The sequence below is a fragment of the Bufo bufo genome, chromosome 9 (assembly GCF_905171765.1).
Source record: "Bufo bufo chromosome 9, aBufBuf1.1, whole genome shotgun sequence".
NCBI lineage: Eukaryota > Metazoa > Chordata > Amphibia > Anura > Bufonidae > Bufo > Bufo bufo.
In genome coordinates this window covers 122941676-122956949 of record NC_053397.1, presented here as the reverse complement: position 1 = coordinate 122956949, position 15274 = coordinate 122941676, and the positions used below count along the sequence as shown (strand labels likewise).

At 46.7% G+C, this 15274-nt stretch overlaps 1 protein-coding gene across 1 annotated transcript in view; it reads left to right on the top strand.

Moving 5' to 3' along the window:
* DDR2 (discoidin domain receptor tyrosine kinase 2) overlaps positions 1 to 15274 on the top strand; it is a 1651236-nt gene that overhangs the window by 292273 nt on the left and 1343689 nt on the right. The window contains exon 3 of the mRNA XM_040407250.1: positions 701 to 803. Within this exon, the coding sequence (XP_040263184.1) occupies positions 701 to 803 (103 nt within the window). The remainder of the gene's footprint in view (positions 1 to 700; positions 804 to 15274) is intronic.

The following is a 15274-nucleotide window of genomic DNA, read 5'->3' as shown; positions in this document are numbered from 1 at the left end:
CAGAGCTCACAGCCTGGGAGAAAATAACCTCCCAGGCTGTGAGCTCTGCGCTGCGATTGGCCAGCGCTACAGCAGAACAAGGGCAGACTCCGCCTACCATAACTTAGTGACCGAAATCTCCGCCTACCATAACTTAGTGACCAAAGGGCATAGCGGGAGAATGGAGCGGCGCCCAGGGATAATAGTAAGTGCAGTGAGATCCCCGGGCGCTGCTCTCCATGTCTGTATACTTAGTTCACAATGTCAGGATCGGTGAAAGGTCCTCTTTAAAGGGGTTTGGGGATTTTTATATTGATGACCTATCCTCAGGATAGGTCATTAATATCAGATCTGCGTGGGTCTGACACCCGACCCCCGCCGATCAGCTAGTTGAAGTGAAGGCCGCGGTCCATGCGAGCGCTGCCTTCCCTTCATTGTTTACCTACTCGCCGTCGACATCGCAGCAGTAAGCAGCTGTAATTACAAGCCGTCCCATTCACTTCAATGGGACTGTTCCTTCCTATACACGATGTTGACGTTGAGCATGTAAACAATGAAGGGACAGCAGCATTCGCATGGAGCACGGCCTTCTCTTCAACTAGCTGATTCGCCCGAAAACCGCTTTAAGAATAAATATATGATCAGTATATGTCATGGTATATCAGCTAATGTCACAAAGGAACATACAGAGATTTGACTTCACCATCTGTTTTATTTCCAGCTGTTTGCCGTTACCCTTTGGGTATGACTGGAAGACAAATTCCAGATGAAGATATCACTGCATCCAGTCAGTGGTCAGAATCGACTGCAGCAAAATATGGGAGGTAACTACTTTATTCACTCCTTGCTAACAACTTTTGTCAGTCTGAATAAAAATAAAAATAAAAAACATGGAATACTTTTGTTGTATGCCAGTTGTGATTTGACAGTATGAAATTATATATACTGTATTTCTTGCACTATAAGACACACCGGCCCATAAGACGCACCTAGGTTTTAGAGGAGGATAGGAGGATAACAATAAAAAAAAAAATTCCATTGCACCTCAGGTCAGACCAGCAATCAGACCCCCAATGTTAATCAGACCTCAGCTCACAGCCCCAATCAGACCCCTAATGTTAATCAGACCTCAGATCAGCCATCATGCCCCCATGTCAGCCATTAGCCCCCCATGTCAGCCATCAGTCCCCATGTCAGCCATCAGCCCACATCCATCAGCCCCCCATTGTCAGCCATCATGCCCCCATGTCAGCCATCATGCCCCCACCCCATGTCAGCCATCAGCGCAAATAAAATAAAAATAACTTACCTCTCCTGCTCCTGATCGCCGCTGCTCCTCACCACCAGCGCTCGCACTTATGGGGAGAAAAATACGGTAGTGTTTTTCCATACTCAATAGTATTTATCATGAGATTTTTCACTTCCTTCAGCTTAAAGGGGTTCTCCGGGAATTAAGAAAATGAAAATACCTAAATATTACTTTATTATAAATATGTTCCCAAATATCTTTCATTAGTTATAATATCTTGTTTTGTCTGGAGAGCAATAATTAGGAGAAATAAAATGTCCCCCATCCTGTTAGTATTCACAAAACCTGTCCTAATCACACAGTAGGAAAAGTGACTTCAGAGCACTTAGCTAAAGAGCTGCCTTATACTCCTCTCTGCTCTGCTTGTCAGGGATTATGATCCTGAATACAATTTAATAAGATCTTCAACTGAATATCTGTATGAATGGAGTTCATGAGGAGACAAGAAGTACATAGAGGAGGTGGGGGCGTAGCTGATGAGCAGCAGCACTTGGATGCAGCCTCCATTACCACAGTCTGTCCCGTCCATCCTCTCTGTACTACATGTCTCTTCATGAACTCCATTCCTACAGAGATTCAGCTGAAATTATCCCAGAAGTGACATTGCAATTTTCATGTTCAGTACACTGTTTGGTAAATTCTGTAAAGGGTGTACTTTCTAAAATGGAGTCACTTCTTGGGGGTTTCTTTTTTTATTTAACCTCAGACCCTCTGCAGCCAGTGCTGTATAAATCACCAATCTAGGCCTCAAATTCACACGGTGCTCTTTCTCTTCTGATCCCTGCAGTGTAACCTAACAGCAGTTTACGACCATATACAGTGGATATAAAATGTCTACCTCAGTTTGGAAACTACACCCCGGATAATTTTTTAAGGGGGGTAGTGAGCACTTTGACCCAATAGTTGTTTCAGGGACTGAACTGATGCATCCTGATGCATACTAAACAGAATGCTCTCCATTCAGAATGCATTAGGATAAAACTGATCAATTTTTTTCCGGTATTGAGCCCCTAGGATGGAACCCAATACTGGAAAAGAAAAACACTAGTGTGAAAGTACCCTACACTGCAGAATCATGGTAATAAATATTGATGTTTGTTTTGCTGTTGCTGTCTTACAGGAAAAATGGATTAAAATGGAAAATCTACAAAAAAAAGTAAAATGTAACCTACATTTTCCTTAAATTCTTGTGAAGCATGTAAAGGATTACCAACATTTGTAAAATTAGTTTTGAATAATTTGAGGAGTGTACTGTAGTTTATAAAATGCGGTCATTTATAGATGTTCTCTAGTGATGATCAAGCACCAAAGTGTTTGGGTGTTCGGGCCAAGCAAAATGCTATATTCGAGTATAATGGAAGTCAATGGGAGACAACCAGGCACCCCCTGCTCTAAAGAGGGGAGGGTGCCTGGTCCATTGGAAAAGGTCAGAAAGTGACAGAAACACCACCGAAATGGATCGAGAACAGCATGGGGACGATGTCTGGATGCATCTCGGACTCCCAGGCCGCTGCTGGGAACCATGTTGCCCGAGGTGTACGCCAATTTTACAGACTGATAAAAATACGCACAAACCCCCCCCCCCCCCCCCAAAAAAAATAAATCAATTTTACAGAAAAAATTGTTAGGAAACATTATTTCCTGTATATTCAATTGTATATAAAGTGCAAGTGCTGCAATAAAATTTACAAACAAGAGGCACTCCGAAACAGCCTGTATATCACATAAAGAAGGGCCTCATTCACAATGTGGTACAAATGTTCAGGTAGTGGGACTCCTACACTCATAAAGCCTATGCACTAAGTGAAAGGGCTGCTAAAAATTACAAGGAACCGACAATCCAAAACACCCTTTGTTACACATAAAGGAGGGCATTATACACACCCTTGAAAAATTATGATTGATGGCCTGCTGGTGACCCTCAAAAACATTTGGAGCAAGGGCCTGCTTATCTGACCATCTAAAACCTTATGGACGAGGGCTTGCTGCTGTATTGGTGACTCTAGATAACCTCTGGGTGATTGCACGTCCCCGTGACGGCGACGATCCATTTGGATGTCTGCCCTATCAACTTTCGATGTTCTTTTCTGCGCCTACCATCGTGATCACAGGTAATGGGGAAATCAGGGTTTAATGCTGGATAGGGAGCTTGAGAAAGGGATACCACATCCAAGGGAGGTCAATGGCTGAAATCTGATTGGGTGGAGATGGTGGGTCAAGTTATTAAAGCAGAAAAATCGAAGGAAGGCAGGAGACGCGCGGCAATTACCCACTCCTGACTCGGGGAGGTAGTGACGATAAATAACAATACAGGACTCTTAAGATGCCCTGTTATTGGAATTAGTAATAAAAAATTACAGGGAATGTCACTGTGGTATTTTGGATGAGGAAACATTATACATGAGAGGCCCTGCTGCCGCTTTGTTGACTCTAGATAACTTCTGCCTGATCGCACATCGCCGTGACGTCCACAATTCATTTGGATATCTTCCCTATCAACTTTCGATGTTCTCTTATGCGCCTACCACAGGGCCGTCTTTAATATTGATTGGACCCTGGGCAAGAATTTACTTGGGCCCCCTGGATCCCGCCTTCACACACCTTAAAAAAAAGCGAAAATCTTATACTCACCTGTTTCCTTTCACTGGCGCTCACTAGCTGCTGGTACGGCGAGGGATGGTGCAACGCAGACGCGCACACCTCACCGCGTCCTGGCACAGGCGGGCGTGATGACATCATCACGCCTGCCTGCGCTGGGATTTCACTACCAAATAGACCTCAGGCCTGTAGCCTATGACAAGTCTTGTCGCCATCTGCAAATTTTAAGGCGCATGAACACTTTCCACATATAATATTATATTACATCAGTGACATCACCGCTCTCCACATATAATGTTATATTACATTAGTGACATCACTGCTCTCCACATATAAGTGATATTTTACATCAGTGACATCACCGCTGTCCACATATAGGCGATATATTACATCAGTAACATCACCGCTCTCCACATATATGTGATGAGCGGTGATGTCACTGATGTAATATATCACTTACCGGTATATGTGGACAGCAGTGATGTCACTGATGTAATATATTACTTATGTGTGGAGAGTGGTGATGTCACTGATGTAATATATCACTTATAAGTAATATATTACATCAGTAACATCACCGCTGTCCATATATAGGTGATATATTACATCTGTGACATCACCGCTCTCCACATATAAGAGGCATATTACATCAGTGACGTCATCCCTTGGCGCTGGGGTGCGCAGCCAGGGCTGGCCTTAGGTGTTCAGGCGCCCTGTGTGAGCTAATCTTGTGGTAGTGTTACCCGCAGTCCTATGTAAAACCACAGATAACACTAGTGCTAAATAATGTAGTAGTGTTACCTGCAGTCCTATGTAAAACCACAGATAACACTAGTGTAGATCATGTGGAAGTGTTACCTTCGTCCTTAGTGTGCCTCCCTGTGTCTATCGCACGGACTCCATGCTGGCGCTGCCTCCTCTTCCATCTTCTTCCTCTTCCCCCGCACAGAACGTTCTGAAGCAGCTGCATCAAGACATAGGAACACTGTGGGCATGGTGATACACACAGGGAGAGACACACACACAGGGACGGGGACACACACACAGGGACGGACACACACACACAGGGACGGACACACAAAGGGACAGACACACACACACACAGGGACGGACACACACACACAGGGACGGACACACACACACACACACACACACACACAGGGACGGACACACACACACACACACAGGGACGGACACACACACACAGGGACGGACACACACACAAAGGGATGGACACACACACAGGGACGGACACACACACACAGGGACGGACACACACACACAGGGACGGACACACACACACACAAAGGGATGGACACACACACAGGGACGGACACACACACACACAAAGGGATGGACACACACACAGGGACGGACACACACACACACAGGGACGGACACACACACACACACAGGGACGGACACACACACACACACACACACACACAGGGACGGACAGACACACACACAGGGACGGACAGACACACACACACACAAAGGGACAGAGACACACACACACACACACACACACACAGGGACAGACACACACACAAAGGGACAGACACACACACAGGGACAGACACACACACACACACACACACACACACACAGGGACAGACACACACACACGGACAGACACACACACTGGCACACTCAACATCAGCAGCAAGTCCAACCCTTAATGGCCCCCAAAATCCCTGGGGGGAGGGGGGGTTGATGTAGTAGCAGGAAAGCACACACTGTCCCCCCATGGCTACCAAATACCTGTAAGTTCTGTTAGTTGCTTAGCTGTGTCTGTTGGGGCTGCTGGCTGGGGCTCGCTCCGCCTCCTTCCTCTCTCTGCCTGTGCGGCAGCTGCGTCACACTCCAGCAGCCACTGGTCTGCTCTGTTAAAGAGACAGGCAGGCCAGGCAGCAGAGCGGCCGCGGGCCCCGCCCCCTCCTCACTCTCTTTCTATAGTCCGGACCGTGACTTTGTGTTGTTAGATGGCCGGCGGGCGGCGGTGGCAACAAAATATAGGGGGCCCAAGTAAAATCCAAGTAAAATGCTGCTTGGGCCCCCCAGGAGCAACTGGGCCCGGGGCAGCTGCCCCTTTTGCCCTGCGGTAAAGACGGCCCTGGCCTACCATGGTGATCACCAATAACGGGGAATCATAGTTCGATTTCAGAGAGGGAGCCTGATAAGCGGCTACGGCTACTACTTCAAAGCAAGGCAGCACGAGTTGCAGGCCTGCATGTGAGCTGAACCAGTAAAAGATTTTAGATGCGGGCCTGCTGGTGAGCTGAGGTGGAACCGACAAATCCTGACCAAATTCTTTTGTCCTCTTCCTCCTGGATGGGCCCCTTCTGGGTCAGGGCACCAAAGCTGGTAGCTTCCCCTGCTTCCCCTATAGCTATGGCCCTGGTCTGCATTAATCTGCAGGTGACCGTCATACAGCTCCACAGATTGATTCCATCTGCATCTTTCTAAACAATCTGTGGCCTCAGTCTTTTATCCAGACTCAGTCATTGTGCCACTATGTGGCCTCCTCATGCTGCCATCTCCACACCATGTCACCTTGCCACTCATTTTTATCACCATGCTGCTGCTTCTTAAAAGGCCTTAAACTGATCACCAGGCCCACAATTTAATTAAGGTTTTACACACAAAACCAAAGTAAAAAATCGATTTTATAGGAAAAATTTATTGAAAACATTCTTTCCTGTATATTTACTTGCATATAAAGTGCAAGTCCTGCCAAAAGTTACAAGGAAGAGGCACTCCGATACAACCTGTATATCGCATAAAAGAGGGCCTCATTCACATCGAGTTGCAGGCCTGCAGGTGAGCTGACCAAGTAAAAGATTTTAGGTGCGGGCCTGCTGCTGAGCTGACCCTCTAAAACATTTAGGGGCGAATGCCTGCTGCTGAGCTGACCCTCTAAAACATTAGGGGCGAGGGCCTGCTGCTGAGCTGACCCTCTAAAACATTATGGGTGAATGCCTGCTGCTGAGCTAGGGTTGCCACCCGTCCGGGATTGACCCGGGCAGTCTGGGTTTGTAATCCTGTGCCCGGGTACAAGCCTTTCTTAGACCCGGGCACAGGATTATTCATTCAAACTGCATGATCCGATCCCCGATCGCATATTTAAGCTCAGCTGCTGTCACTCACTGCAGCACTGGCAGCCGGGTGATCAGCTGAGCGCAGCGCTCCAGTCCCGAGCCTCCCCGAGCCGAGTCCCTCCTCTCCCTGCTCACTCCCTCCTCTATCTACACTACAGTGATGTGTGCCGTGCCTCCAGCCAGGCAGCGCAGCGGCTGCGGCTCACTCACTGTTCAATCAGTCAGTCTCCCTCCTCCTCGCTCCTCCTCTGCCTGCGACTGCCTCCCAGTGGCCCTGCCTCCTTCTCTCTGATAAGGAAGTCAGGTGACGGTCCACAGTCAGGAAGTGACATCAGAGAGAGAGGCAGGGCCAGGGAGCTCCTTCACCGTGGGAGAATTAAAATCATTCCTCTTCACTTCTCTCCAGTCCAGCTCCTCCAGCAGCAGCCAGGCAGCCGGCCCAAGTAGTGCCCTGTGCCCAGCCCAGTGCCCACTATTGTGCCCTGCCTGCAGGCTGCAGTGCAGCAGCAGTGGTTTTTCAACCTGACCAACTAAGACAGTCCTGAGTCCTGAACTGAACTCTGAGAGTCCTGACACCTGTTGTCCTAGATAGTCACTCACTTACTTCTAAAAAGGTATAAATATAAAACATTTGAAGTGTAATGTAACAGTGTTTAAACAGGATTCTGAAATCTGTCAATCATCAGAAAAAACGTTATGTTATGTAGCTGACTGACATTAGCGATGGGCTGATGTCAGCAGTACATAACAGTGTGTTTTATAACTCCCTGCCTGCCGCTGCCGCCGTTCTCTTAAAATAAAGACTTATAATATGCTAATGAGCATCTAGGTGCTATGAGGGCGTTCCTGCAGCACCTAGAGGCTCCGTCTATTCACCCTTTGGCAGTGGCACGCCCATGTCCAGTTGATTGACGTCTCGAGTTCTCCTCTTTGTCCCGTAAATCCCACGCCTGCGCCGTCCCGTTTAGTATTCGGCGCAGGCGCAGGATTTATGGGACGAAGAGGAGAACTTGGACGTCAATCAACTGGACATGGGCGTGCCACTGCCAAAGGGTGAATAGACGGAGCCTCTAGGTGCTGCAGGAACGCCCTCATAGCACCTAGATGCTCATTAGCATATTATAAGTCTTTATTTTAAGAGAACGGCGGCAGCGGCAGGCAGGGAGTTATAAAACACACTGTTATGTACTGCTGACATCAGCCCATCGCTAATGTCAGTCAGCTACATAACATAACGTTTTTTCTGATGACAGAAACCCTTTAATAAAAAATATTGATTAGACGACAACTATCAATAAAATGGATTTTGCACTAACATGAAATTTGGATGTCTGTATTGGATGATATGTATTATTGCACATATAAGATGCCCCCCACAAAACATGTCACTGGTTACCTGTGGCATTTCTTTATGGGGGTATATTTTATGTGCAATACTAACAAGTGCCTTGCCTGCCCCGAGCAAGGCACTTGTTAGTATTGCACATAAAATATGCCCCCATAAAGAAATGCCACAGGTAACCAGTGACATGTTTTGTGGGGGGCATCTTATATGTGCAATAATACATATCGTCCAATACAGACATCCAAATTTCATGTTAGTGCAAAATCCATTTTATTGATAGTTGTCGTCCAGGTGCTAAAGTGTTCGGGTTTGGCTTGAAGAAAAGGTGGCAACCCTATGCTAAGCTGACCCTCTAAAACATTAGGGGCGAGGGCTTGCTGCTGGGCTGACGCTCTAAAACATTAGGGGTGAGGGCCTGCTGCTGATCTGACCCTCTAAAACATTATATGCGATGGCCTGCTGCTGAACTGACCCTCTAAAACATTATGGGCGAGGGTCTGCTGCTGAGCTGACCCTCTAAAACATTAGGGGTGAGGGCCTGCTGCTGAGCTGACCCTCTAAAACATTATATGTGATGGCCTGCTGCTGAGCTGACCCTCTAAAATATTATGGGCGAGGGCCTGCTGCTGAACTGACCCTCTAAATCATTAGGGGCGAGGGCCTGCAGTTGAGCTGACCCTATTAAAAAAATTAGAGTGGAGGGAATATAGACAATCTGGATGAGGAGGAGGAGGACGAGAAAACAAGATTCAACCGTATACTCTTTTTTTTGTGGTGGAAAAGGTGCATTGGAATACACTACAGTAGATTGAGTACATTATAAATGATAGATTGAAATTGCCTTTATGTTCATCATCAGCTCAGCTCTCCTCTGTTGGAGTTGAGAAGTCAGGTGCAATCCAGGCCTTGTTAATTTTTTACCTGTCAACCTGTCAGCATTGCTAGTGGACAAGCGGATACGCTTATCTGTTATAATGCCACCAGCAGCACTAAATACACGCTCAGACAAAATGCTGGCGGCAGGGCAGGCCAGCACCTCCAAGGCGTAGAGCGCAAGTTCGTGCCACGTGTCCAATTTGGACACCCAGTAGTTGTAAGGCACTGAGGGATCATTTAGGATGCTAACACGGTCTGCTATGTATTCCTTCACCATCTTCCAAAGCATTTCCCTCTTTGTGCCACTAGGCCGCGCTTCAGGGCGAGATTGCTGGCCGGGTGTCATGAAAGTGTCCCATGCCTCGGAGAGTGTTGCCCTGCCCTTGTTGGAACTGCTCTGTATTCCCCTTGTCTCCCTTCCTCGGTTGCCGAAGGAAGTACGGACTCTGCCACCAGCGTTGTCAGATGGAAAATTTTGGAGCAATTTTCCAACAAGGATCTTCTGGTATTGCACCATTTTGCTCGTCCTCTCCACCAGAGGAATGGGAGATGAGAAGTTCTCTTTGTAGCGGGGGTCGAGAAGGGTGAACACCCAGTAATCTGTGTTATCTAAAATGCGTATAACGCGAGGGTCGCTGGAAAGTCAGCCTAACATGAAGTCAGCCATGTGTGCCAGAGTACCAACAGTCAAGACGTCGATGTTGACATCAGGGTGACTCTCCATCTCCTCATCCTCCTTCTCCTCATCCTCTTCTGCACATCCACGCTGAACAGATGGAATTCAAGTTCCATGGGCACTACCCTCTCTTATTAGCCCCTATTATGCCTCTTATCACCCCCATATCAGCCCCCATGCCTCTCATTAGCCCCCATATCAGCCCTTATGCCTCATTAGCCCCCATTATAAGCCCTTATGCCTCATTAGCCCCCATTATGCCTCTTATTAGCCCCCATTATGCCTCTCATCACCCCCATATCAGCCCCCATGCCTCTCATTAGCCCCCATATCAGCCCTTATGCCTCATTAGCCCCCATTATAAGCCCTTATGCCTCATTAGCCCCATTATTCCTCTTATTAGCCTCCATTATGCCTCTTATCATCCCCATATCAGCCCCCATGCCTCTCATTAGCCCCCATATCAGCCCTTATGCTTCATTAGCCCCCATTATAAGCCCTTATGCCTCATTAGCCCCATTATTTCTCTTATTAGCCCCTATTATGCCTCTTATTACCCCCATATCAGCCCCCATGCCTCCCATTAGCCCCCATATCAGCCCTTATGCCTCATTAGCCCCCATTATAAGCCCTTATGCCTCATTAGCCCCCATTATGCCTCTTATTAGCCCCTATTATGCCTCTCATCACCCCCATATCAGCCCCCATGCCTCTCATTAGCCCCCATATCAGCCCTGATGCCTCATTAGCCCCCATTATAAGCCATTATGCCTCATTAGCCCACATTATGCCTCTCCTGCTCCTGGACGCCGCCTGCAATTTTATTTCTCCTCAGTCGACTGTGCTCTGAACTGGCGCGCACAGCGTGAGGTCACAGAGCACCCTCACGCTGTGCGCAGCCCTGCACAACCGACAGCCGAGGACCAGGAAGCAGTAAGTACATAGCGTTCACCACTTCCTGGTCCTTCGGTACTAATGAGCGCTTCCATAATGGAAGCGCTCATTAGGAAATCAGCGGGGGGGGGGGGCATCTGGGGGGGCAAAGAACAACATAGGGGGGGCAATTGCCCCCTCTCACCCCCTGTAGCGACACCACTAGTGACCTGTGGCTGCAACAGTTGTGGCATCAGCAGCAGCAAAACATGCAACATACTTTGGAGTAGATTGGTTGTTTATGGGTAGTAGTAGTGACAGGTGTGTAGCATTAATAGTGGTGGCAGGAGGGGATTAGCAGCAAGAGGTTGTAGCTGTGTTGCTAGCGGCAGCAATAGTGGCAGTGGCTTGATGGCGACAGTAGCACCAGCAGCAGCCATATGGAACAAGATGGTAGCCAGGCATCCGTGTTTTTTCACGGACCCATTGACTTGAATGGGTCCGTGAACCGTTGTCCGTCAAAAAAATAGGACAGATCTTATTTTTTTGACGGACAGGATACACGGATCACGGATGACAAACGGTGCATTTTTCGAGTTTTCAACGGACCCATTGAAAGTCAATGGGTCCACAGAAAATCACGGAAAACGGAACAACGGCCACGGGTGCACACAATGGTCGTGTGCATGAGGCCTTAAAAGAGAGAAACATCTTCCGGTCTCCAGAAAAGGGTTCTGGGGTTCAAAATGCGGACTGGAGGCCTGAGGAGTGGAAGAACCTTGCCCTAACTCAAAAGAACTGAGTTTTTCCCCTAACTCCTGTACCATCTGCGTCAGATTAGAGACATGGTCAGTCAGGGTCACCAGAGGATTCATTATACAGTGGTTATTGGGCCTGTTAATCTGTAACGGTCGCGTACACACACACACAGGGGGGAGGGAAGTGACCACTGCGCTCCACCCTTACCCCTGGCCCTGCCTACTTGCCTCGCGAGTCCTAATGACAGGGGACAACTGGACGGCAATCCCTAGCTTGGAATAAGTGCAGGGATGACAGACAGACAAACAACAGAACGTGAACGGACCGAGTCAATACCAGGAAAGCTACAAAGTACAAATGGAGCAAGCAGAGAATTGTCAGGAGAAGCCGGGGTCATAAATACCAGGAGGGTCGTGAAGTACCAAAGGAGTCAGCAGAGGATCGTTAGGAGGAGGCCGGGGTCAGAATACCAGGAGAGCAGCAAAGTACACAAGGAGCAGGCAGAGGATCAGCAGGAATTCAGCAGGAGGTAAGTACGCCAGGAAAGACAACATCACAGGTGGAACCTAAATTAACAGGCAACCTGTGGCCAGCATGCTGCCTGTATTTATAGTGGGGAGTGAGGGTCATGTGACGTGGCCAGCGTCACATGACCAACAGACCAACCAGTCGAGCACCGAGTGATCAGCTCGGCGCTCAATGCAGACTTAGGAGCAGGGGGCCTCCCAGCTAGCAAAGCCGCCCTGGGAACGAGGTCAAACACAGATCCTCGCTCCTGAAGCTAAGCAGCAGGTCTGCGGCTAATGGGAGACCGAGTGCACCTTCGGAACCCCGTTACAACCATCCAGAGGACAGATGCATTTTAAATGTCAGTGAAAACGCTGATTTTAGAGTTTCTGCCTCAAAATCTTCTCCAAAAAAATGTCTCAAAACAGTTTCCTATTCATTTTAATGGGAAGCAGCACTTTTTTTTTTTACACGTGTAAAAAAGAAGCATGGAAAAAAAGAAGCAGTGTGCACTATTTTGGGGAAAAATCAACACATAGACTCCCATTGAAATGAATAGGAAGCAGGAAAAAAACAGCTCCAAGTAAGTCCATGTCCAAAATCTGGTACAGAGCATCTCTAGACATTTCTATATATTTTTTATTTTTTTTTTGTTTGGAAAAATATACGTGTATTTTACATAACAGAGGTAGCTTTTTAAATCTGTCAGTGAAAACTCATGAAATACTAGTCTGAAATCTGTGACAGGGCATCTCCAGACAGTTCATTTTTTATTATTATTTTTGTTAAATATAGCAATACAAGTGTTTAACACGAGTTTTACAATTTTAGAATCCAGGGGTAGCATTTTAAATCTCTGAGTGAAAACACATGAAATACTAGTCTGAAAACTGTGTCAGGGCATCTTCAGAAAGTTCAAGTGTTGGTGTGCGGAGGGGGGAAAATAATTTCACAGTAGGTTTTACAATGAAGTTTTTTTCTGAATCTGCATATTTAAATGCACATAAGACCTTAGGCAAGGGACATAGCTATAGTGGAAGCAAGGGAGGTGGCTACTATTAGTAACATACACTGTAGTACAAAAGGCCGAAAAAAGACATTTGTCCATCCAGTTCGGCCTGTCATCCTGCAAGTTGATCCAAAGGAAGGCAAAAAAATTAAATCTGTGAGGTAGAAGCCAATTTTCCTCACTTTAGGGGAATAAAAAATTCCTTCCTGACTCCAATCAGGCAATCAGAATAACTCCCTGGATCAACGACCCCTCTCTAGTAGCTATAGCCTGTAATATTATTACACTCCAGAAATACATCCAGGCCCCTCTTGAATTCCTTTATTGTACTCACCATCACCACCCCCTCAGGCAGAGAGTTCCATAGTCTCACTGCTCTTACCGTAAAGAATCCTCTTCTATGTTTGTGTACAAACCTTCTTTCCTCCAGACGCAGAGGATGTCCCCTCGTCACAGTTAAAGTCCTGGGGATAAATAGATGATGGGATAGATCTCTGTACTGACCCCTGATATATTTATACATATTAATTAGATCTCCCCTCAGTCGTCTTTTTTCTAAAGTTAATAACCCTAATTTTAATAATCTTTCAGGGTACTGTAGTTGCTCCATTCCAGTTATTACTTTAGTTGCCCTCCTCTGGACCCTCTCCAGCTCTGCTATGTCTGCCTTGTTCACAGAAGCCCAGAACTGTACACAGTACTCCATGTGTGGTCTGCCTAATGATTTGTAAAGTGGTAGGACTATGTTCTCATCACGGGCATCTATGCCCCTTTCGATGCCATCCATTATCTTATTGGCCTTGGCAGCAGCTGCCTGACACTGGTTTTTGCAGCTTAGTTTGCTGTTTATTAAAATTCCTAGATCCTTTTCCATGTCAGTGTTACTGAGTGTCTTACCATTTAGTATGTACGGGTGACTTGCATTATTCCTTCCCATGTGCATAACTTTACATTTGTCAGTGTTAAACCTCATCTGCCACTTATCTGCCCAAGCCTCTAGTCTAGCCAGATCCCTCTGTAGTTGTATACTGTCCTCTTCAGTGTTAATTACTTTACACAGTTTAGTGTCATCTGCGAAAATTGATATTTTACTATGCAAGCCTTCTACAAGATCATTAATAAATATATTGAAGAGAATAGGGCCCAATACTGACGCCTGAGGTACCCCACTAGTGACAGAGACCCAATCTGAGTGTGTACCTGGCGATTTGTCTATTTTAATCTTTTTAAGTCGCTGTTGTACTTCTTCCTGGGTCAGACAGGACACTTTCAATGGGGAATTTATTTTTACATTCAGCATTTCATCTGACAGTTTATTTTCCTCAGTGAATATACTGGAGAAAAAAATATTTCACAGCTTTGCTTTCTCCCCGTCGCTCTCTGCGACTCCCCCCTCATTACTCTTTAACCTATTCAGGACACATGACGTACCGATACGGCATGTTGTCCTGGTACTTAAGGACACATGACGTACCGGTACGTCATGTGTATTTCCAATCACTGCCGCCCGGCGGGCGGTGATTGTAACAAGGTGCCTGCTCAAATCATTGAGCAGGCACCTTGGCTTAATGCCCAGGGGACCCGCCGCAAATTCAGACCTGCGGTTTGTGGCTTTTACATGCGGCGACAGTTGCGGTCGGCGGTGCCATCGGGTCCCCGTGGGGCTGTAGGGGGGACCCGATGGCATGGAAGGCAGCGCGATGCCTAATGAAGGCATTGCGCTGCCTTCTGGTGATGAGCCTGTGAGATCCAGCCCGGAAGCTGTATGAGTAATACACACAGTATTACTCATACAGCCAATGCATTCCAATACAGAAGTATTGGCATGCATTGTAAAGGATTAGACCCCCAAAAGTTGAAGTCCCAAAGTGGGACAAAAATAAAGTGAAAAATAAAGTTGAAAAAATAAAGTTTTCCCCCCAAAAAATTTAAAGTTTCAAGTAAAAATAAACAAAAACGTCATTTTCCCCAAATAAAGTAAAAAAAAATTGGTTAAAAATAGGGAAAAATAAAAAGGCTGACATATTAGGTATCGCCGCATCCATATCGACCGGCTCTATAAATATATCACATGACCTAACCCCTCAGATGAACACCATAAAAAATAAAAACTGTGCTAAATAAACCATTTTTTTGTCACCTTACATCACAAAAAGTACAACAGTAAGCGATCAAAAAGGCGTATGCCCACCAAAATAGTACCAATCTAACCGTCACCTCATCCCGCAAAAAATGAGCCCCT